Source organism: Dunckerocampus dactyliophorus, chromosome 3 (genome assembly GCF_027744805.1).
Source record: "Dunckerocampus dactyliophorus isolate RoL2022-P2 chromosome 3, RoL_Ddac_1.1, whole genome shotgun sequence".
NCBI classification, from domain to species: Eukaryota; Metazoa; Chordata; class Actinopteri; order Syngnathiformes; family Syngnathidae; genus Dunckerocampus; species Dunckerocampus dactyliophorus.
The window spans coordinates 5,468,221-5,493,243 of record NC_072821.1 but is presented as its reverse complement, the minus strand read 5'-3'; the positions used below and the strand labels follow the sequence as shown (position 1 = coordinate 5,493,243).

General features: G+C 42.8%; 1 protein-coding gene across 5 annotated transcripts in view; it reads right to left on the bottom strand.

Annotated features, from left to right (window-relative positions):
- The window catches only part of LOC129178741 (SH2 domain-containing adapter protein F-like), a 115,745-nt gene that overhangs the window by 12,669 nt on the left and 78,053 nt on the right, over positions 1-25,023 (bottom strand). For 2 of the 5 annotated variants that reach the window (XM_054771261.1, XM_054771259.1), the window contains exons 3-6: positions 18,508-18,726; positions 17,234-17,332; positions 6,382-6,537; positions 79-256 (exon numbers count right to left, since the gene is read on the bottom strand). In XM_054771261.1, coding sequence (XP_054627236.1) covers positions 79-256; positions 6,382-6,537; positions 17,234-17,332; positions 18,508-18,726 — 652 coding nt within the window. The remainder of the gene's footprint in view (positions 1-78; positions 257-6,381; positions 6,538-17,233; positions 17,333-18,507; positions 18,727-25,023) is intronic. The other 3 variants (XM_054771262.1, XM_054771260.1, XM_054771263.1) reach the window with 3 other exon arrangements.

Here is a 25,023-nt window from a genome sequence, read left to right as displayed (position 1 = left end):
ATGAACCAAGTGTACATTTCTACGAACTCTACATCCTTCCCCATTGTTCGATTGCCCTCAAAGCAGGTTTGCACTCACAACTGGCTCTCCAAAGGCATGCTGGGATCGATACGTTCCCCGGCGGATGAGGAGCCGGACTGGTCCGCCGATGTCATTTTGGTGTTCACCAAGCAGCCGCTGGGGTGCCGCTGCAGCGGGCGAGTTTTGCCGTCCTTGGTGGGCGACATTCGGGACTTCTCCACACCGTCGAACTGGACTGCAAGACAGAAGAATTCCAATGAGTCGAATGCCTTTGTGCTGTGACAATACGATGCATTCAAGCCCTAAACACATACTTTCCTACCCTCAAAAGATGTCCCATAAAACACAATAACTGATGGTTATAATAACATTTTGTGTTGAGTTACATCGGCAGCAAAGTCCTCCGAGGTTGCACAAAAAAAGTTGAAATTTGAAAACAAAAGTTTGTTTCTACCCTTTTCCGTTCTTTAGTAATCAGCAGTAGAACATAGGTACGTTTCAGGGAAATATCAGTTCCTGACTAAAAAGGGAGAAAACCAGCTTTTTGTGAAAAGATACATTTCAAGCATAACTTTCACTTTGACACTAATATGTTTTTGCTTTTGTGACAGCTCAAACACCTAAACAACTATACCAACATAAGCGACATAAAAAATGGGGTTGTTTACATTGAAATAACTTTTTATTTACAAATATAACACCATGTACTCTTTCCAATTTTCACATTTGGAACGGAACTGAACTGAACTGCACGCCACACTCGACGACGCTCTCTCACTTCCTCCTCCCTGTCATGTGTGATACTTCCATTGAAACGACCCTGCCGAGCTCTTATCAAATGCACTTCTGCCACCTTGTGGCCGTTTTTATGGCTTAAAGTTGCTCTGAAATGGTAATGCATTAGTGCAGAGTTGCGCAATCACCTCTTTTCGCCTCTCGCACAAAAAAACGTAAACAAAAAAGCATGTAAGTCTTTGGAATTGAATGAGTTAACAGTGGTTAACTTCTTTTTACACTTGAATGACAGCTAAAAATGTTACCAAAATTAGTGTTTGTCTTCTATGTCTAACAATTAACATGGTTCAACTTATTTTTCCACCTGTATGCCGGTTAAGAATGTTGAAAGAATAATAATAGATGTATTATTAACGGTGATGACCCTGGAACAGATGAATTCAATATGCATGATTTGGCCACCTGCTGGGGGTCACTGAGCAGCTTCACTGCCATGCAGTGCATCGTTTCATTACCGTAAGGCTCGCATTCTGGAATAGTGAGCAAAGATTGTACATTTTCCCAGCGTTTGTGGCCATTTTGCAACCGTCATCCATCACCATAATGGATGTCACGGTACCCTTGGCTTTCTCAAGCAACACTGGTGGGCTCTTGACATATCAACATCTGAGCCCTTGATGAAGAGAATGACTGCGCAGAGCTGACAGTAACGCTCTGTCACGAATGGCAAAGCTTGTCGGGTGCCCAATTAGCTCGGGTGAACATGGCAGACACAACATGTCCATGGAGATGTGTTGCATTGTCTTACAACCTAACAATATGTCAGCCTGCTGCTGTAGCCTATGCACTGACACCTCAGGACAAGCACCTCTTTGTTTCCATGCATAAGGAGAAGTAGATCCCAATGTATTGCGTTGAGGTGCTGTTCCATCCTTGACCAGCAGGGGCTCCCCTTCACCTCCACTCTATGAATGAACTCGTTGGCCTTGAGCTCACTGATGCATCTGCCTCAACGTAAATAAACTCCTGCAAGTAATTCATCCTAAGGATTGCTGTGTTTTTTAATCTCCGTAGCCCTAAAAACAGCCAGCTGCACGATGAGAACTCCTCAAGACTAAGAAGGGTCGCACGTTAGGACAAAGCAGTCCATGGGTGCTCACAGGCTGGAGGTGAGTCCACATGAAAGCCAGTAAATATTTAGTTGTCTACTTGTTGCATGCGCTCTGGGGAGGGGGGATAAGTGTATAATATGTTGCGTTTCCATGGAAACTGGAGGGAAAGGCGCATGTTTACACTCTAATGCGACGCCGTTAGTCACTATTCATGCAACAAGGAGTTGGAAGAAGCACAGTTTATGTAATCCTATCCCATTGTCCTTGTATCAGCAATCACTGATCCTGCTTTTAACTGATACCATTTTCTATGAGGGATAAAATAAGAGTAGGGAACGTGTGCTAATTGATAGATGGCTTATGCAGTGATGAAAGAAGAGGAGGCAGAGAATCCCACTTGTGACGTCAAAACTTGGGGAACGGTGTCAGGAAGGTGAGGGCTGTATGTTAAGAGGATCTCATGCAGAATCAGTTCTTGGAGGATATTACAAATAATTTGACGGCACAATCAAACCAAAGGCTGTTGTAAATCCACATACGTAGCACACTACTCAGGGCATGATCCCATCTTTGGGTCACCCATCCCTAATGACAGTACTCTTACTTCCCATCATTGGGTATTGCAAAAGTCATGTTATCTCATAACATAAGTCACTATCTCCTCGGCCAGGAACTGTCAGATGCTCAGGGCTTTGTGAGCAGCCGCGTTGTCTCTCTTTTAGACGTGCTGGTTGATGGTCTGGCCCCGTGGAGAGACCTCGCAGCGGACGATACTCCTCACATAAAAGAATGCCATCAGCATGACTTTGCCCTGAGCATCCAACAGTTCGCGGCCGTAGTTTGGATGTGATATGTGTCTTTTGTGACACTAGTCCTGGAACTGTGACACCTCGTGGCTTACGGAAAGGTTCAACATGTGGTCGGTAAAGTTTTAATGTATGTTTAAATGCCATCTGCTTTGGCTCTTGTGGTTATGGTGCTCCTCAGAGGCCGTCGCCATAGCGATGGTTTACTTTGACCTACTATTTAAAAACAAAATTAAACCAGGAACCATCTTGCTGTAAGGCCAACCACTCTTCCACAATGACACCCTGAATAATTCTATGCTATAAGATCCATATGTCTGAAATTTAGAATCAAAACGTTTCCATTTGGATCATGATGATATCATACTGTGCACAAGCTAAGCAGTGTTCTTCATGTCACGCACTGCAGTCAGTGCAGCTGCGTTATTCTATCTTTTGTTCCTCATCACAGTGCATCAATAAGCCCACGCAACTTCAGCTCTTCACATCCCCACTTGCGTGTCCAATCGTCTACACCGGTTCTTCCTCTTTCTTTCCTCGCATCCAGCACAACCTCAACAAGAAAAAGCGGATGTTCTCCCTCCCTGGTCAAAGCTGAGAAGTCCCTCAGACAAAGACTTCCCGGATTGGGAATTCTTCCAATTCGGACGTGTGTAGAATTTACGTTTTAGGGGTTGAACATCGGCTTATTCTGCTGTGCTCCAGCGCACAGTCTGCCTTGACAGCAGATTGACGAGATGATTGGCCGAGCGGAGAACAAAAGCCCAGACAGGCGGCTTAAGAGGGGAGTTTTTCCTTGGAAAAACACACACACGCACGTCTCTGCTTGCACGCACACACTCACAAACATAAATTGTGTTGTAGCAGCTATTGTTACAACTGATGGAATCTGTGCATCGGGTGGAGCTGTCGGTGGGATGGTGACAGATGGTGGAGAGATGTGCCCCCTTAACAGCTTAGCCTTATTTAAGTCTTATGAAGCAGAATTTAGACGTTTTCTGGAAAAATATGTTCCTAAAGTCGCACAAATTTTCAGAGTTCAATCCATCTTCACAAGGGATGTCAACAAATCTTGCAAGATTTTAGTTAAGCTTTTTCTTTGGCTTTTTGTGTCTTGTTCTGAATGCATTATCTTCCTCGGGACCTCAAGACACCGTTTTTTTTTTTTGTATGTTTGTTACTCAAGTACTTTTTCTTCCTTCCCATCCTAACATGAATATGGTGGCCTAAAAGTAAAACTCAAAAATACAATGAATACAAATTGACAAAATTTTAAACATGTTTAAAAAGTCCAAAAAATTTACATATGGGGGAAAAAAAAATAAAAAATATATATATATATGTATATAATATATATAATATATATATATTTATTTATTTATTTATTTATTTATTTATTATATATATATATATATTTTATTTACAAAATTTAGTACAAAATGGAAAAAAATAAAAAATATATTTTTTTCTCATAATATTACGAGTTTATTCTCGTAAAATTGTGACTTTTTCTCATTAGATTACAACTTTTTTATCTTAATATTTTGACTTTATTATAATTACTGCTGATTTTTCCATTTTTGCTGTTTTTTTTGTTAAATTACTTTTTGTTATTTTTCTCATTAGAATACAACTTTTTATTTAGACTTTAACAAAAAAATGTCTTTTTTTATATGTCTCAACTTTATGCTACTAAAATTACATAATTTTTCCCTCATAATTTTACGTTATTCTCGTAAAATTATGACATTTTCGCGTTAGACTACAACTTTTTTCTCTAAATATTTGTACTTTATTCTTGTGTAATTACTGCTGATATTTCCATTTTAGGTTTTTTTGCTTTTTTTTTTTTTTTTAGGTATTTTTTTATTATATTTTAAATATGTGCCAAGGGCAAATAAAAAAAAGCAGACCCAGGTCGCACTTTGGACACCCCCACCTTATGGCAATCAAACATTGAGTTCAGAGGTGTTTCACATTTTGTGAATTAGTTTTTATTTTGTTGTAGCTGTGTTAAAACTCCGAGACCATGAGCCATGTGAACATACGTGATGGATGGTCACCAGCGTTCACTGTAACTGTATTCACGTGGTCATGCAGGGTACCCTACCAACCCCCCACTACATCCAGCTCCGGCAGCCTATATGCCCTTTGACCCGCGCTGGCTCAGAGTGAGGATCGCTTTACAAGTTGGACGCCAGTCTTAAAGCCGGTCACATCGCATATGGGGGAAACCAGAACCTTTCCCATGAACCGGCTAACATAAATCAAGTTCTTGCCCTGTCCTCGCCCGCAGCGCACAGAGGTGTTCTTTTACACGACGCAGGAAATCCCATTCCTTGCATTAGTTCTGCCACACGTTCTACATTTCCCTGGCTAATTAAGAGTCCGAGTCTTCAAAAATAAACCTGTAGAGAAGGCGACTTCTGTGTTAAGATGAGAAATAGTAAATATAATACAAGCTGAAGTGAAGACCTTCAAGCCAAGAGCTGAAACCACCTCAGCCGAGGAGGGTGAAGCCCAGCATTTGGGGAGCCATCTGGGAGCGTCTTGAGTGTGTTGACAAGAGGAAATGGGGGGTCAGAGCCAATGGCAGGAGGCAGTTGAGCACAATTAAAACTAATGAGCCTTTAGCACTAAAACTGGCACGGGACTGAGTGATTTTCTGCCACATGTAATCCAGATGGAAAAGTGCAGTGTTTACAAAGCTAATAATACCTGATGCTGCAATGGGAAGTTGTAAACTCTTTCCATCCATGACGAGCTCACTGCCCCCCCCTCCCCCGGGAAGCATAATGGTGATCTTTGAGTTCAACGTATGGAGTCCTGTCTCGCCTAAACAACACAACGTCATCCTTTTTGTTTGTCTGCAAAGGCTGCTATTCAAAATCAAATCCCAAATCTGCACAGAAACGCTTGGCAATGACTACATACAAGAGTCCAAGGTCAAAGTTCACTCAAACCAAACTCAAAAATCAAATAGCACGGCATGGACTCATATCTCAAATTAACGGGCTCGTGTAAGGCTTTCCAAATGTGCTATTATTTTGTACATAAGTGCTAATAAGATGGTGTAATGACCAAAGACGTGTTTTTGGCTTGTAAATATCTAAAAATCACTCAAAACAACTGTATGTGGTGTCATTTTCTGCAAATGTTGCCCAATTCTTTCCAAATTTGGTGGACATACAGCAGGTCATGGTTAGTTATTTGGTGGTGACTGAGCCTGACCCCCACGGGGTGTGCTTAACTCACTTAAACAGGTCCAAAATGTCAATTTCAATAAACCACATCGACTCATACCTTGTAATAACGGCCTTGATTAGGGTTTTCCAGATATGCAATTACGTTGTGACTATGCCCTAAAATGATGGCACAATTAACAAAAAAAGCTTGTGATAAAAATCACAAAAAATCAAGATTAAAATATAAAAATGCAACAAACCCCATGGAATCATACCTCACATCAACAACCTCGATGAGGGCTTTTGAGATCGTTAACTGTTTTGTCAATATTCCCTAGTATGATGGCGTCATGACCAAAATCCATGAAAATGTCTAATAGCACCTGTTACAAAACAGGCATCAAAGTGATCACAATGAAGACACAATGAATCACAATGAAGATGGAAGTATGGTAAGATGATGGATGGATGGACTGATGGATGGACTCAATGGGACAGACACTGGACAAGTGGAACACCCACCCTGGTGGTGCTGCTCACTGGCTGTCTGTCCGGGCGAGGGCTCAGCCGTCTGGGAGGGCGACTCCAGCTCCTCCTCCACCACCACTGGGGGAGGGCTGGTGTTGAGCTGCCCCACCGGAGGCGGCCATGGAAGGTCCTTGATCACTTTAATCTCTACTGCGAGTGCCGAGCAGAGGAGAGGCGGCGAGAAGAGAAGGAAGGGATGGACAAGAAACCAACAAAGAAGGGGAAAAAAGATAGCGATGATTGATTGATTAGAGAAGAGGAAGAAGTCGATTTAAGTGAAAAACCAACATGAGAGTCAACAGCAGCTGTGGAAAAAGAAAGACGCTGAGAGGACTGGAAGGTGAAGTTAGGCAGGTTTCAGGTTGATTAAAATACACAACGTCTTAAGACCAATGGTTGAAAGTCCAAAAACTACACTTTAGGGTGATAATCGGAGAGAGACTATTATTTCTGCATTGGCAGCTTATTTACTTCAATAATGATTTGGAGCAAATGACATCATGGTATTAACAAGTATATTGCACAACAAAGCAGCAACAGAACCAATGTTGTAATAGCGGAAATGAGCAAACTGCTCAGCCTGCTTTCATTGTGCTGTCAACAACCGTATGGTAAGTGTAACACAAATGAGTTCCACACCCAACCAACATTTTAAAGCGCATGCAGAGGTAGATCAAGCACCACTCGTGACACATCAAATGCAGCTACTGTCGTCTTGTGGAGGGTTACTGACGGGAGCTGTTTTTTGACCTGGTGCTAATTAGAGACGTGGGTAGTTATTTGCTTTTGTAGAAGACGCACCCGGCGACTAGACTAGAATCTGCGATTAACTCAACAGACGCATTAATCGCTGAGGGAAGTGTTTGGCGGCTCAATGATCAATTAAATACAGTGCATACATTGATTTTATCAAGCATACTTGTACACTACTCCAGCAATGCCGATAAAATGACACTAGGTTTACTTTCCTTTGTTCTACAACAAGAAGATCTATTTTTAAAGCCGGGCTTTTGTTTCCGTGGGGCTTTTCATTAGCGCACACAGCACTTTATCACTGCAAAAACAGCTGAACTCACCGTCACCGGCTCTGCTTGTTTGCACCGCTGCCATTTAATTTGGTTCTGCTTAATTTGCTCGGCTAATTGCATGCATATTCAAAACTGTGATGTTGATACCGCAAATTATGCGGTCCAAAGCCCAGAAGACAGTATCAGGCCCCGTTTCTGCTCCCCCGATGAACAAATAAATAGCGGCAATGCTTCGGAAGAGCCTCTTCAAGCTAAATTCATGGCATTATACAGTCAAGCTCCATTTCAAAGCTGAGATCTGCTTCTCAAAGAGTGGCATTTGTATGCAAAAGGACCGGAATGGAAATGTGATGAAAGTGTGGCCTTTCTGCTAAGAGGGAGGTGAAGATGAGTTAGTGACAGCCGACAGAGCAGGAAGCTTGTGAAGGGAAAAGGTTTACGGCGCCGTCGTGTGTGGCCAATGTGTGCCAGTGAAGATAAGACCGGCGGCGGGACACGTTTGAAAGAAAGAGGGCCGTCTGTCGGGAAGGTTATCAGCACGCCGTCGCCCAGCAGGACCAGACCAGACAGAATCCTCCCGCCGCTGGACTGTAACCGAATCAATTATTTATTATAGGACATTAAGACTTTCCGGCTCGTTAAGCCCCTGTGAAGATTCATTAAAAATCCATAAAAGCAAAGCCACACCTGAGGGAGCGAGCAACAGTGCTCCTCTTATCTGCCATGTTAAATGCATGGTGCCCCCCGCTGGCCTGGAGCAATGTGAACGGACTTACAAGGCGGGCACGGGGGGCAAGGAGATTAAGTAACAAAGGCTCTGGAGGCTGCTCCTGCTGTGCTGGGACTCACATTTCCAGTGGCGGCATAAGTTAGCGTGTGTGTGCCACTATTCAAATATGAAGGCTTATGCCACGGGTGGCGAACCTACGGCCTGTGGGCCACCCGTGGCATTTGAGTGGGGCTGTCATGCAATTCTCGGTGCGGTACTGTCACAAAATGCACACACAAAATGTGTCGCAGTTATGAGGTCGTTAGAGGTGCCTTGGCAGAATCTGATATACCGAGATTGTCCAGGACTTCATTACCCGTATCAACTGATATTCCCTCAAGCTAATATCAGGTCACATCTCGTGTAATGACTAAACACATTACGCTTCTTCTTCTGCGATGCCATTGGTTGCATTTCACAAATAAACACTTTTTGTGCAAAAGACAAATACTGCAATGTACCGTAAATTCCGGTGTATAAGCCTCACCTACTACATTTAGAGGAAAAACTACAGATTTGTTCTTATATAAGCCACACGTGTCTACGGCATAAAGTGTCATATTGTGGCGCGCACGAGTCCATGAGGACCAGTTAGCTCTTTATTTGACAGGAACCAATCATGAGCTGTGAATAAACTCACGACGAGCTCGTCAACCTATTGGAAATTGCAGGAGGTCATGACTCAATGTAACAGTCTGACTCACGGTTTCATCTTACAAACAACATTCAACTTATCGTACAGCAGCTAACAGTCAAACATTATACCTCAGAAATATAGAAACATGTACCAATACAAGTTTTATATAAAAAAAACCAACATTTTCAAGTGTTCCCGTAATGCATTTGCGTTTGAGAAAACCATTTCATTGGAGCAGCATAGAAAGCATATCAAATGGTTGCAATGCTGCTTCTGTACACTAGAGAGAGACAGAGGACCCGGAGCCCAAAGCAAAAAGAGGGAAGGTGACGTCATTGCAGCGCCCCAACGAATAAATTGCTCAGACGCAATGCCTTAAGGGATACCTTAAAAAAAATGTGTAATCATATTGGGACATGTTTGTATATATGTATATATCATATGCAAATATATTAAGTCGCCATGTGCTGAATTTAGTGTTGTTAGTAAAGTGTTTTTTGAAAGATTACAGCATTTTGCCTCAACAAAAGTCAATTGAAACTAAACCATGACCAATAGTCAACTAAATGAACACGTTATTCTGCTATCAGCATGTAAGACAGGTTAGTCTTAATAAATTCACAAATAAGAAATACGGCTGCCATCCTACAAGTTGGAAAGCTGCACATTTCTACGTGGCACAAACATCCGTATAAGAACAAAGTGCAAAATATGAAACTAATAATCAGTGAAATTATAAACCGGGCTTATTCTGCACCTCTCCTGCCACTTATTATTACGCTGCAGGTACACTAGTTGCGCATGACTCCACGTGATTCTAGATTAGGGTACCGGTAGAAGGAAGATGCCTTGCTTACTTAAGTCATTGCAGTTGCATATTTACAATCCCAAGGCTTGGAAATAATGCCACAGTACGGACATAGTGAGTGAGAGAGCTTAAACTCAACATAAATCACATTTGTCCACCTTTGAAGGAAGTATCAGGGCCTGCAATAGAAGTGGGATGCTTCCTGTGTACAAGGTACAGCAGTCCCGGGTTAGGCTAATAACCCATTTTAAGTTCTGCATAAAAGGCATAGGTACAAGAATGTGACTATTCTGCGGGACTTCTGTGTGAGAGATGTCTACATTAGAGTGACAGTAGTTGATCATTCTGGTAAGACACCTTACATTAGATGTATGTATCGGAATTGGGCACTTAGGTTCCTTCCTAGAGGGAGATCTTCCCTGCCTCCAGCTGGTTCCGAATCAGAATATGAGGACTTATACGTATTGGAAAAGCCAGCACACTTCCTCTTGCTCCCACACAGGCTTCCTCATTTGTTCCGCATATCATGCATCTTCGTCACTCTTCACCTCCCGCCTCATCCATCACCGCCTCAGTCAGTCAGTCAGTCAGTCAGTGGTGGCCCACAGTGTGTGACTGTCCTCAAGGCTGGTGGCGGGGGTCACGCCAAGGATGAGTGATTAACCAAAAGCGCAAGTACACAGACTCCCAACACCTCTAACAAGGCCGGGGGAATTTACATTCCATTGCGTGGCTGTCAGGAGATAGTCCACGTGTGAAGAATAACGTGCAGGCAGTGATAAAGAGAAGTAAAAAAAAAAAGGTTCCACAGCAAGGAGCATTATCCCGCTCTCCTTGGCTGATCATTAATGAGGACAAATCGTCTTTCTGCGCACACTGCATTGTCGTATTGAACGCAGGTGGGCGGGAGCAGGCAGGGATTATCTCAAGGCTATATTCCCTCACGACCATTTTATGATAGATATTTATTCCCACAGTCTCATCATATTTAGTTTGGGACATTTTCATTTCCCCATTTAATGTCGGTGTATAAATTGTGAAGGGTTTGATGTTTGCAGGAACTGTCATGAAAATTCAATTGGTGGTTCGTACGTTAGTCAATGGCGTCCTTTACTTCACTGCTAGGAATAGAAGCAAGCAGAGTCTGCCTCACACAAAGAGCTTTAACACTTTAAACAACTGTGTGAATGCTGAAAGAGGCTTTTGTGCGTCAAAATTGTTTTTTCTTCCTATTCTTTCTTCCGCTACTGCGGATTCAAACTCAAATCTAATAACACAGGCTGGAAGAAACAACTGACTCAACCTTAGAAAAAGGCCAGCTACTGTATGTTCATCAGGTGTTTATTATGTCCCTGGGCAGTGATCCATGGCCCATAAATAGCTGGACAGGTTTCTGATTTGGCATCATTCACGTGTTAAATTATCATTGTGACACTTCTTAGATTGCACCGCGAGTTAGACAGCGTTGACAGAAGTGACCATCCTGTCGTTTTGCACATCTAGTTTACATTTCTAGTCCAGCCGTCCCTTGCTTATCGCAGTTAATTGGTTCCACACCAGACCGCGTTAAGTGAGTTTCCGCAATGTAGGATTCAATATTAATAAACAGAATATTTTCGTAGTTAAAGCATAGAAAACATTTTTAAACATTATTAGAGCTCTATAGACATGAAATAACACCCCTATAGTCACCTTTACACTCCTGTTATTCTTTGTTAACACCACATTGCGCTGGCTAAGGTATCACTGCGGAGACATAAGAGGCGGCTGCCAGTTAGCCTCTCCAATTGACTTACTCTGAACTTAAGAAACTGTTTCAAATGGAGTGGGGAAGAAGGACAAAGTAAGAAGCCAAAAACGTACCACTTCCACACTTTTTTTCACTCTATCATGTCGGACATGCCATGGCTGAGTCCATGCAGTGTGAAGGTAACGTAATGTCCTGTCTTGTCTCATCAATGCAACATTAGTGACGCCTAGTGACCAGAACCACATAGAACATTTTTTCTTATGATAAATAATAAATGATTTGTTGTGAATTTTATTTCATATTGGTGAATTAATAACTTAACTATCATTTTATTTCGCTGATTTTTTTTTTGTGCTTTAAGAAAAAAAAAAAAAGTATTACTGTTACAGGCCGAGCCTGGCCGTTTGAAAAGAATTGCATTGTGGGAAGCTGAGTGTCTCTTTCTCTTCCCTCCCTCTCTCGTCTGTTGTCTGCGTCCTGATTGGCTGTAGACCATTGTCAATCAATCTCCTTGGTGCCCCCCTGCCGTGTCTCCTGTGTCATCGCTAGCTTGTAAATGAATCTTTGGTTCGAAGGAGGAGGACTGCAGCAATCTGTTTTAACAAGGACACAAAAACGCTAAAGTACAGCTGAACGGCACCAGGATGAAAAGGCACGGTCACAGGAGTGAAATGCACGTGAGTGACTTAATTTCTTCTGCCCGACCTGGAGGTTGATCATTAAAATTCAAACAAGGGTTGAACATTTTTGAGAGTGTTTAAACAAGAGAGAAATGTGAGAAAATGTCAATGCCTGTCTGAGAAAAGTGCATCAAGTGTAAGGCTTTGCAGGCTGAAAACATATATAATCATTGTAAAAAAAATGAAGTTGGCTACTTGGCTGATTTCACTTATTGCGGGCTATTCTGGGAACCTATCCCCCGGGATAAACGAGGGAACACTGTATTTAAATTACTATTCTGTTCATCTTGCATGTCACAAAACTCCATAAAAACAAAAAAGCATTGTTTTTGGCCAGATTTGATGTTTTCCTTTTTTAAAAGTACCGATTTCAGATAAAATGAAACGATACCCATCCCTAGCTACTCTATATACTGTAAATACAATTGACTTGACTTTCCCATGCAGGGTAAATCAAGGCTAAATGCACCGCATGTTTTCCTTTAAGCTGACTATTCTCAGCCAAAAATGTAAGTTTCCCAGCAAGAAGAACAAAGCACAGAAAAGCAATGAGGTGGTATGATACCCGGGCATTGCCCAAAACTATTACACCACATACAACACGGCCACTGTCAAAGGTTTGGACGCAACTTCTCATTCATTAGTGTGAGTAAGTGTGTCTAAAAACATTTCACTGCTACTGTAACTAGTTAGCAACATTACACAAAAAATACGAAATGGATTTCCGTTTCGGCGCAAGGACTATTACAGGTGATATATCAATATTTGGTAAATATCGTTATTTCTTTTAAGCACGATATCAAAAAGAAACATATCATTCATATCGATACAGACTGGATTTGTGCTGTTCTCTTGGTGTGTCTCGCTCTGCCGTGCGTGTCAGCGCTCCTGAGCGAGGCTGCTGCCCCGACCCCCTCCGTGCTCAATCTGCCGACATTCCCAAACCTCTTGGCGACACATTTTCTCATTTTCTCAAAAGTGACCTGCGACAAAATCTAGCTACTTTTTCGAGCTACTCGGTCACTTACCTGTCAGTGTGCCAGAACGTGTGATGGAAGAACAGCGTGTGATAAACAAGACAAAAGGTGGAGGCTGGAGGCGAGTCTGGATGTAATTATTACGCTGTCTAGACTTTGACAGGCGCTAGCCAAGATAAATTATGAAAATTATTTTTATTTTGATGAAGGGATGGCCAATGTGAAATGAACAAACTAAGAATGAAGCTCATGTGTAGTTCTAAGCGTAAAGAAGGTGTTTTTACTCACTTTTTTGTCTCTCCTACAAGGTTCTGCTTTCTAAAAAAAATAATACTGTAAAAGTAAAGTATTTTTGAGTTGCTGCTGACTTTTAAAAATGTCCTCTTAAACGAAGCGCTTTACTTCATATGTTGTTCTTTTGTGCTTTTGGTATTAGCTGAGGATTGGAGCATAAAGGCTTGTTGTAAAGAAGATTGATGATTATATTTTACTTTTGCTATATTTATTTCAAAAACAGAATGGTCTATTTTATTTTAGCGGCTATTTTTCTGTAATTTTTAATTTTAATGAAACAACTTCACACGCATACGTGACCTCGACTTGGTCTAAACTCACTTTGTGGAAAGAATATGGGGATATATATCCCCCATTATCATAATGCATCCTCCGTGAACCTGAAGTAGCCTGCAAAGTAGCAACCAGATGGACAAAAAAGCAATTTTCTTTTAGTTGTGTGGCCTTGGTGGAGGTCTGCACCCTACTGAGTTACGCTGTAGTTACACGTAATCAGAATAGCATTGCCAAAACTTCACATGATCATCACAACACCATGTCTTAATGAACAAGCGTTATAGTCTTGAATGGTGAACCACACGGAAGTGTCTGCCTCGTAGGTAGTGAATCACGATGTACCGCTTGACACTGGAAATGAGATCTTTGCTATTGCAGAGGAATTACAGCAGCTGCACCAGGCTTTGAAACGCATAAAGAAAGTCTCCTTGATGTATGGATCTAAAAGGACGTTCAACACCTCAGATGACAAGTCCTGTTTGTTAGCGTCCTCCATATAGGAAGGAGAACAGCACAGGTGAATGAAAGTGCTTTTGCGCAGCAGCTTTCTTCCTTAAGTGACATCTAAGGAAAACGCAACCATAATAATAATAATAATCATAATTTGAAAAGATAGTGACTTTAACAAAAGGCTTTGAATGCGGACGCGTCAGTCAACAAACCCTGCAGCTTTTATCTGCGCACAGCTGAACTTCTGGTCAGAGGCGTGACTATGAATGCAGTAAATATGACAAGTACACCATACACCGTGTAATTGCTGCACCAGTGGTGACTTGGTGGAATACTTCCAACCAATTCAAAAGGACATTAGCATCTTTCTTCCGTCTTTGAGAGAGGAGCCAGGACGAGTGCCATTATCTGCAAGCATGCTTCAAACACCAACTCTCCCCAGGAGGCCTTTCTGTTATCCGCAACCTCCCCAAAATGATATTCATGCAGATTGCTTACGGATAGAAGACAAACTCACACACGGCAAGTCCGAGTGAAACCCTGTGGTGGTGAGGATGAAAGGTAGTCGTGATGAAAGTAAAAACAAAAACCAACTTACTCTCACATCTGCCACCCCGCTGCTGGGACGGGACATCTGCAATGGAAACTATTCAAATGTGTCACCTGGCATTAGACAGTGGAACCTTGAAGGTCAAACCACTGATACTTTCATTCTAAACGCGCAGGCGATGTTTTAAGTAACAGTTTAACATCAGTGTGTACGAAGAAGTTAGCCACTAATGTAATCTAAAAACGCAACGAGTGATGACGCTGAAGGTCCGCTAGCGGCCGTGTAACACCGGAGTCGTACAGGATGGCTTGCAACCCGAGTCCGCTAACCTCGTGTGTAGACATGCTCGATATTGGCTTTCTTACCGATGTCCGATATTGTCCAGCACTTCGTTACCGATACCGATTCAGGCAGAAGCTCCTGCCTCAAACTAATGTTGTGTAATGAACACATTATGCTTCTGCCATTGGATGTATTTCACACGCCAACACTGCAATATGCAATGCAAGTTAGCGAAAAAGTGCCATATTTTAAACATTTTGTCTCAATGAAAGTCATTTTAAAAAATATTTGACCAATACCCAACTTCAATAACTACAATAAAATCCAATTAAATGATGCTGGCAACCTACAGTTTGGAAAGAAACATTTCAGTGTGGCTCAAATATCTGCATAAGAACAACTCTGGATTAATTTAATAAGATCATAATCATAATGTGCCGCAAGACAGGTTGGACCTTTCACGTTGTTTCCGGCTTTGTTCTCTTATTTTGGTTTTCTGTTTCCTGTTTGGCGCGATGTGCAGCTGTGCCTTGCAGTCGCTGGAATGCGTGCGCAGCGGTTTCTCATTAGCAGTCAGTGCGACTATTTACTGTAGGTGGAGAAGAGAAATGACAAAGAGACAAATGTGACACTTTCCAGTCATTGCCCTTTGTCATTGTGTTCCCAAAATAGACCGCGGTAAGTGAAATCCGCGAAGTAGCCAACTTTTTTATTATTATTATTAATTTTTTGTATGATTCTATATGATCTATGGGCGGGCCAATATTATCGGACATCCCGACGTGTTTCTTCTTTTCTTAACATCCCTTGTTGATGCTGTCCCTTTCTTTGCAATGCATGTCAGAAAATAATGCAAACAACAAGCAAAACAGATGCGCTAATTGGCAAAAAAAGGATGGAAGCTGGTGTTTTGTGTGATCCAGCATGACAGTTTGGCCGCTGTGTTTTTGTGCAACTGTGGAGGCTAATTTCGATTGGCTGCTACCAAATTTTACGACATAAAGGGTGTTTGAATTCAGGGGTCCCACTGTGATATGATGTAAATATTCCTTTCATTGTGTATTCATTAAAAAAAGTAGCTAGCAGGCACACAACCAAATTAACAAAGCTACTTTATTATTAATTGGCAATGAAATTATCAGGAGGATGTGCTCTGATTTAAAGTCCTTGCACTTTTTTACGGAATTTTGCCCATCATCCACAATCCTTCTGTGAAACATGAACACATATTTATTTCCCTTTTCTGTGCGTTCTAACAAAAGAGAACGAGTTAGCATGAGCCGGCTGACATTGCATGTCAAGGGAGGCACCGTGTTCCATTTACATAACCGACCTGAATATTAACCAAGGTACAGCGATATTAGCTAACACATAAAACTATTTATCTGGCGGAGTAACACAACTCCTCGCTCGTCTCAGCGTCACTCACAACGCCTCAAGCCACTGCAAAGGGACCGACGGAAGAGTGGATACTACTGGCTCTCAATTTGGCTACGAAGACTCAACAAAATGCTCGTTTGCTGTCAGCATTTTTTTAACCTGCGGACTGGAGCACAAGTCGAGTGCTGGAAGACACGGCCATCCCAGTGAGAGCGGGCATCGCGAGTGTCGTCGCTGTTTCTATGCTGCCGTTGTCGACGGAAGTCGCGTTAGCTCCTACGGGCTATGTCAAATCAATGCGCCTCGGAAAGAAGTTCCGGTAATGTTTTGAATCATCAAAATACGGCATCAGTATTACATGTTATCATCATGTACTTGTTATTAATGCATGATCACAGTATGTATATAAAGGGTTTTATAGTCGAAATAGGTACCTCCCATGAGGTGCAATGCTAGCTGGCTCATACTAACTGCTTTCCTCTTGTTAGAATGCACAGAAAAGGGAAAGAAATATGTGTTCATGTTTCACATATGGCTTGTGGATGATGGGTAAAAGTAAAAAAAAACTGCAGCTTTCCTTGAACTACACTAATGGTAATTAATGGTAAGTAATGTTTCAAAGTACACGAGCCTTCAGATGTGTGAAAATCAATAGAATATGACATGATTCTAATGAGAATGTGTAATATTCCCACAATTGTTGCACCACAGTGCCTCGGTAGCCTCCTGATAATGTCATCCCAGTCATGTAAATATTCACAGCCAGCTCTTTTTCACATCAAGAAGGCGACCTTTTCTCATCCTGTTAGTGCATTGCATTCACAGGGAGGTAAAAACAGCACAACCTGATGGCAGGTTACTTAAAATCCTAAATTCAGCACATCATTTCTGGTTAAAACATATAAAAATAAAAGCCAGCAAAGGGGAATGAATGTTCCCAAGAAGCCCAGTCGCATGTTCGGTACCTGTGAGGGATTTAGAGTTGCAGTCCTTTCTTCTTTGGGGAAGTGATCCAGTGCCACTTACAGAGCCCTCGTAGCTAATGCAGTCATAACAAAGCAGAGCTGTTCAAGGATACAAACAAACAGACAAAATATATAGAGAGGGATGAGGTGATTAAATATCACAATATATTTGAAATTTGAAATAACGTTGTGTAGAACAGCCCTGTGTGATGTTATGGCTGCCTTAGCCATCCTGTCCTTAACAACATACTGTTGGAGGACAGCGGCACGGAGTAGAGTAGACACCTGTGAACAAACATGGCGGCAGATGCTGAGGAAAGAAACAAAGGAGATAAAAGGCGGCGGCAGCCTCAGACTGGGAGTCAAAGTAATCGGTGGTTAAAAGTGGGAGACGTGTTAGTGAAGCAGAAGAGGAAATGGAAAGAGGTTAAAAGGGTCACATTGGCGGAATTTTGTAGTAAAATCCACTGTCAGTAGCCCCGTTTCCACTAAATGGTACGGTCCCGTTTAGCTTGCAACTATACAATCAGGCCAAATGTGACATTTGATGAACGGGGTGCACTACCTGTCAACATACAGCAGGGGCGCTGTTCGGGCTCTACTATGCTATTATTATGCAACACAATACAAAACTGTCATAAAAACAGGAGTTCAGAACATTCGGAGTGAGGTTAGCCAGGCTAGCGAGGCTTTACGTCGGCGTAGTTCTGTGTCTAGGCCACCACCGTAGATGGTGGGTATCCTGTACACGATCACGCGTCTAAGTATCTGTGCTGTGTACATCACCACCACGCGCACACACTTATGGAAATATCCCACTTTGCTGGGTTCTGTGTGAAAGGCACGAGCAAATAAAAGGCAAAAGCGGCTCTGAGGCGTCATTTTGGCAGCAATTGAACAATTTTTGCAACTAATAAAGCAAATTTCCACTTGCTTTAATACTACTAGGTTTCTGTGTCAGCCAATCGAGGTACGGAACTGTGTCTAGCTTTACCTTTAAGATACCATAACACTGCAAAATAGTTGCACCCCTGCAGCTAGCTAACCTTCACCAATGCAAACAGTGACGTAAAGGAGTGAGCTGGCTGTACTGCTTAGTGGTAACAGGGCCCAAAAGTGATTTAGGAAAGTAGATTTATTAGTGAAAGTTAGAAACGCTGTCCTGTTTTATTATTTGTCAATGTCACATATATCGTCTTGGTCTTTGCGGCACTTTGACAACAGCCTCCTGTAAAAGCTTCCGTTTCATAAATCTAGTTCCGTCCTACTTGTACCTGCAAAGGCTTTGGAAATCCTCTCCTTCTTCCACTCCCAGGGCTGGTCGTACTCTTCAGGGGGTCGCTCGTCATCCTGGGGCAGTCGGCTCTCTCGGGGGCAGCGTGAGCGTTCGGGGTCGGAGTCTCCGCCGTTCTCAGCGGGCTCGTAGGGGGTGTCGTAGAGGGGCAGCTGCTTTGAGGCGCTGTCCTTAGGACCTCGGCTGTTGGATCGGATTTCTGAAAGGGAGAAGAACAGAGCTCCCGGTAATGTTATTGCTCAGATTGTTTGGTTTAGTTCTATTGGGGCACATCTGGCAACAAAACAGAAGCAGAAGCCCTGAAAAACATCTGTTTGGGTTATAAAAAGAACATGTGTTGCACGTGCAATCGTTTCCAACCCTTGTAGTGATTTAAAGCTGAGGAAACGTTAGTCTAAGTAGGGATGCCAAGACTTCCCTCTCTTAGATCACCTCATCTAAACTCCACTCGGGGGATACGATACATTTCCTGAGAGGGGTCCCGAATAGATGTGGTGGAGAAAGATTTACTCTACCTTCGTCACCGCAGAGCCATGACAGAACACGCGGTATTTATCCGCCTGTGCCTTTTACAAAGAACCTAGTGAAATCGGATATTCACGCAACTCTGTGGACTTTCACGCAGCGGCATGCATCCAGCAATCATATCATTCGATTACATCAGGGACATCTGGTGGTGCATGTAAAATTATTGCTGGACGGGGACAATTGCCTCCAACACAACAGGAAACCCCTATTTTCTCTCAGACAGGCATCGTCCGGCTTCTGTTACAGCTAGCTCTGATACTCCCTCCCCGGGTGTCAAATTTCCGGGACGTCCCCCCTATTCTCTTGTATACAGAACAGCGACACTGAAAAAATGTGGTCTTATGCTGCCAATTCCTATATCGATCATCCAGGGCTGAAATTGGTCCATGCCGATACCGGTCACATGCCTTAATTATACATTTTTCAATTCATTTATGATAAGTGCTGTTGGCCACATAATATGAAAAAAGGAACCATAAAATCACCTTAATTTAGACAAAAGCATATTTGACTTACTTTTTCAAGAGAACATACATGAGTTAAAAACTTAAAAGGTTCTTTAACCAGACTCTGGATGTGAGCGTACGTTGGTGGAGCGCTAGCAGTGCTTCCAGGTGAACCCGGTGTCTTCCACCGCTGAGAAACGCTCCTCATCTCATCCGATGAATTCAAGTATTTTTCAGGTTATTTGCTTTTAGACTGTCCTGCACATACGGGCGAGTGTCCACATGGCCGCGTTAGCTGCCGTCTGACTGATAATCACATGGTGAGCCTCGAAAACTCACCATACTCCGTCAAGTGCTTGTGTTTGTTCTTCAAATGCTTTTCAACGTGCTGCCCCCGGAAGACAGTTATCGTGGCATGTGTTGGTAATTATGTTCCACACGGCAGACATGATTGGTTTTGTTTTGGCACGCCTGCGCACTGTGAAGGAAAGTGGGAGGGAAGAGCACGACGCCCAAGACGGTAATTAGGACAAGACACTACACTGCACTCATGGATCGCTGCGGTCTGCAGTAGTACGTGCCACAGGTGATCAGCGTTGAAAGGCATTTATCGGCACAAGACGATCACATGATTTTTCACAAAAATCGGCCGGTACTGATCGGTGGCCGATCGATCAGAGCATCCCTACAAACAAAGATTGTCTTTTACGTGACTTTGAGAAAGGGGAACTCTGCGGAAGGCCTTGCCAATCGCCGTACTCCATGAAAGGTCACTACATCACACTGATGTGACTGAACATCTGTTTGTGCAAGGTACTGATCTTTTTAACCAGTGATGTGAGACATCTACCAATTTCTGTACCCTTCATTCTGTTTGAGGTAAACTGTGGCCTACACCGTGGAGTCCTCTACTACAACCATTTTAAAAATCCATGATATTTCATTTTGATTTTCTTCTATGCTAATATCCATGTTGTATATCACCTCATATCACCGCCTGACCTAAACAAGTATGCGCTCGTACCCTTTCATCCCCCCGTGAAGCGATACTCGTCATGAACCACCGTGCCCTTGAGAACCTGCCCTCTCCGCCTCCCTCTGCTCAGTTGAAGTTGTTAGCAGCCTATCCTATTCTTCATGAAGCTCTTACCGGCCAACATGGATGTGAAGAAAATGAAATATTATGCCACACTGCTGCATAATTGCCTCTTAGCCCATGGGAGCGCTTGCAGGAAAATGAGCAATGCGTTTGAGGACCCTAATGGAGCATACGCCGTGCTGGCGGTGGAGTGAGGTAGAGTGAGGTGAAGCTGCCGAGTTGCATGTCTCCACGTAATTCCACATTAGGCACACTGGCACTCTTTGATCTGCCTGTTAAAATGCGTGGTATTACGAGATCCCCGGCAACGTCGGGGTCCAAGCTCCCCTGCTGAGGAGCAAATAGCTGTGGAAGAGTGTAACCGAGGTAAAGGGATGATACTAACAGAGGAAGCTTTTAATTGGAGGCACGCTTCCAAAATTGATTGAAACTGCCTCCAAGGTACACAGAAAAGGGCATTGTTCCCCTTCTTGTGTATTGGCAAGGGGTCGGCAACCCGCGGGTCATCAGCCTCCTTTTTGCGGCTCCATTCATCGGGCGCGGTGATTTTAGTTTTAAACTGAAGTAGGGGAAATGCGCAGAAGAATGTGAAATATCTGACTCACTGCAAGTCCATGAAGGCATCTAGACTGGGTTGTGACTGCCGATTGGATGAGCAAGGGAGGGAGAGGTAGGCTAGTGTATGCAGTGAGTCTCACTGCACGGGAGAGAACAAAAGGGCGAGGAAGTTTGGAGTCGACTCTGAATCAAGTTCATGCGCAGTAAAATAATTAAAGAAGCATCGCAATATGTTTCATAACGACAAGCGCGCTGTAGCTATGTAATCGCAGCCCGTGACACGCTAATCGGCGAGGTGGTGACTCCAGGAGAGGCACGGCGTGCCGCGTCTCCAAATACCAGAAAAATCTCCCAACGATGTCAGGAAAAGTTCAAACAATTTCTGTACCAAAATTCCTTCTTTTTGTGATTACTTCTTTCAGCCTGTTAAGGCTACAAACTAATTGGGTCAGAATGAAGTACACCCTCTGGTGGCTGCTACCAAGCACTACATTTAATAATGCATTGACTGCTTCAAGATGTAAAAAATACACAATATAAAGTAATGAATATGACTGTCGAATACCGCAAGAATGCCAACCCCTATTCCTCTCCCTTCATGCATCTTTCCTTCTATTAGCTCCTGCTGAGGCACGTTAGGTTCACTGGGTGGGGACACATCCGTCTAAGAAAATTACAGTGACTGCCATGACATTGGATGGCTTGCAAGTTGCAACACAGCCGCACTATATCTTCCTGTTTGACCTATAGCCTCTGTTTAAGGTCAGAGTTCAGACACCACACCCTCCTCCTCCTCCTCCTCCAAACCCACCCGGATGCCACGGTTCCTGCGCAGATGCTGCACTTCCTCTCTTTTCGTGTTGTTCCCACCTTGCTCGGCATTAACCTCTACCTTTAAAACAGTTAATGGGCGGGAGAGAGAGCGGCACACGAGGGTAGCGCCGTGGCTAAATTCTGATTAGTCAGTTGGAAAGTTCTCAAGTGCTGCAAGTCTTGTAAAAAAACGCAAAACCTCCACAAAGGGTGCTTCATTAAAGCTTCAGCAGCCGTGCAGCAGCAGCAGCACTGACCACAACCATCTGTTAAATGCCACTGAAAGGATGTGTGTGTGCGTGTGCATGGGGGGGGGTGGTTTACACCAGTGATAAAAGGCAGTCACAAATATGTGAAAAAGCCAGTCACATGCAGCCTGAGTGAGAACGTTTTCACAATTACAAAGCTACTGTGTCTGTTATCATTTGGTCTCACATTATACGATTTTTCAACAAGAAGTCTCACAATAGTGTATTGCAAGTGCGTGGTCAAAAATGTAGTCCCACATAAAAGATACTATATATATATATATATATATAGACCATGGACCAATAACATTAAGGAGTGGGACAGGACACAAATGTTTGTAACACTAGCGTAGCTATGTTAGCTACAGTGCTAACATTACACTCACATTTTGAACAGCAACAGCAGGTTAGCCTATTCACTGAAGAAAAACAGCTCCCACGTCTGTAGCTGACTGACAGGAGAGTTGGCAGAACTTTTTAAGATGTGCGGCGAAGCCTGTTAAAAAAAAATACAAAGCTGTCCTTTGCAAAGTGGTGGACGGGTCGATGTCGATACGGGTGGATCAGAAGTGGTATCATGTCCTTCATGATGTCATAAAAACCCCAGAACTTCAAAAGATTGGGCGTTTCTTCTCTCAAAAGTGAGGCAGATGATAGATGTTTCTCATGTTTGGTGCTCTACCACACATTACTGTTAGAACCACCATTAAAAAAGTCAATTTTGCATTACAGGGGAGCTTTAAAACTAGTATTTGTATCCACATTCTTATGTGTATAAAAGCAATTTGACTATTAAAGCAAAAGCTAAGGTATTTTTCACTCCACAAAGTAACTTAAAGTTGCGGCTGACAGTAGCCTGGTCTCAACCCGCCTGGGTTTATGCGGTTCTTTACTACAGCACTACACTGTCATGCTTAAATAAATATAAAGCCGCTAGCGACGAGTGCATGAAAATACACAGATGAGAGTGATAATATCCTGCCAAGCTAGCTAAATGAACTGATAACACATTCAATTGCAACCGGGCGCATCAGTTTCCCCACACATTAATATCTATGCCCTCAGTATTGCTGCTAAAACGCCCACTGAACGCTATAAAAAATGACATAATTAAGATGTGAAGTCTGGAGTAAGAAGTCGCTGCCGGGCAGGAAGCAAGCAGCAAGCTTCCGTTTGCTGCAATTGTCCACATCAGTGCAGTAGGGACAGGGTCATAGGAGTTATATTATAGTGGACGGGGGGTGCGCCCACACGTAATGTGTCAGTCAGGCATCTGGCCGACAAGGAAAGGTGTTTGCTCCCTGACCCGTGGCGGCCTCGCTGTTGACTGTCTTTCCGGAGCCATGAGGAGGCTTCGCACACAGAATACCAAAACGAAACAAACCTTTCATCGGATTCAGTGAATCTTGCTGTCATGTCTATAGCGTTATGAAGGATTAAAAAAAGAGACAGGGTTATTTAATTAAGATGAAATGTTTAGAAACAATATGTCACACTAACATGCTTGCTACTGTGACTCCGTTAACCACCCACACACAGAACAAAAGGACGTATGGTGTTTGTGTCCAAATCGGGGGAATGCATCCTTAAGTGACTGCTTTTAAAGGCAAGCGATGTCATAACCTTGCACAAAATCGCCTTTTCTTTTGTAGCATATAAACAGATGAAATGGTACGCCAACATATAGCTACCTAGTTATCTATATTTCTATTCTTAATGAGAATGTTCTGAAGTCCTGTTTCCATGCCAGCGTTGTACTGTGAAACATAATGCTTCCTAGTAAAATGGTGGTAGGGAAGGCCTGTGCGGAAGTAGCACATCTTTAGACAGCAAACTGGATGAAAGTGAATCAGCAGCACCTCTGCTGGTTGCAGCCAAGTAGTGCACTGCATTCGACCTCAGCTGCTTCAAGACTTAACAAGAATCTACAATCAAGGCCGTCAATTTGATTAGTTACGAAAAATTACTACTTATTATTACTGAAAAATATGAATATTTAAGCAAATTTTTACATATTTTATTAAAATACAGCATCCAGAAGACGCATTCAAAGATGTGATGATATTTGGCCTGCATATGCATATTTGGCCTGGTATGCTACACTGATCGCTAGGTGTCCGTAATGTTCGGTGAGACACACAAGCACCAGACTTGATTGCCACAACAACAGGCTTTGATTGCAGTTTTGAATGATCTCACAACAGGCATAACAGTCGCTATTTATTTTACATAAATATAAAAATCCCTAATAAAAACACGGGCTACTGTAACCCACACCAAGATAAAACTCAACTCTGAGGCCCCGACGTCATTTCCTGTCCGCCCACCACTCTGCTCCCTTCGCACCGGAACACATTTACACCAACATACACAAGCACAAGACTTATTTATGTCTTAAATGGCTTGTTTTGTGCGACTGTCAGGGTGTCTAGTTCATGTGTAGAGGGCTCTAATAATGTTAAAACCATATTTAGGTTTTCTATACTCTAACTACAAAAATATTTCCTGTATAAAAAAGGAATCTTATTTCACTAAGGGTGTCACAAGATCTTGCAAGATTTCTCACTCTGGAAAAAAAAGGCTCGTGGGCACTAGGCCTGGGATGATAAAAAAAGGAATTAATCACACAATAAATGACAAAGAACTCAACCATTTTGCCGGCCTCTATATATTGCCTTGTGCATGCGTGTGTGTTTGCCTCGTCTCCTGCCTCCAATCAGGCAAGGAAGGGGGTTCACTCTGTGCATTGGTTTCAGCACCTTGGCGCGTTTGTTCCATAGAACAATGGCATGAATGGAGTGAAC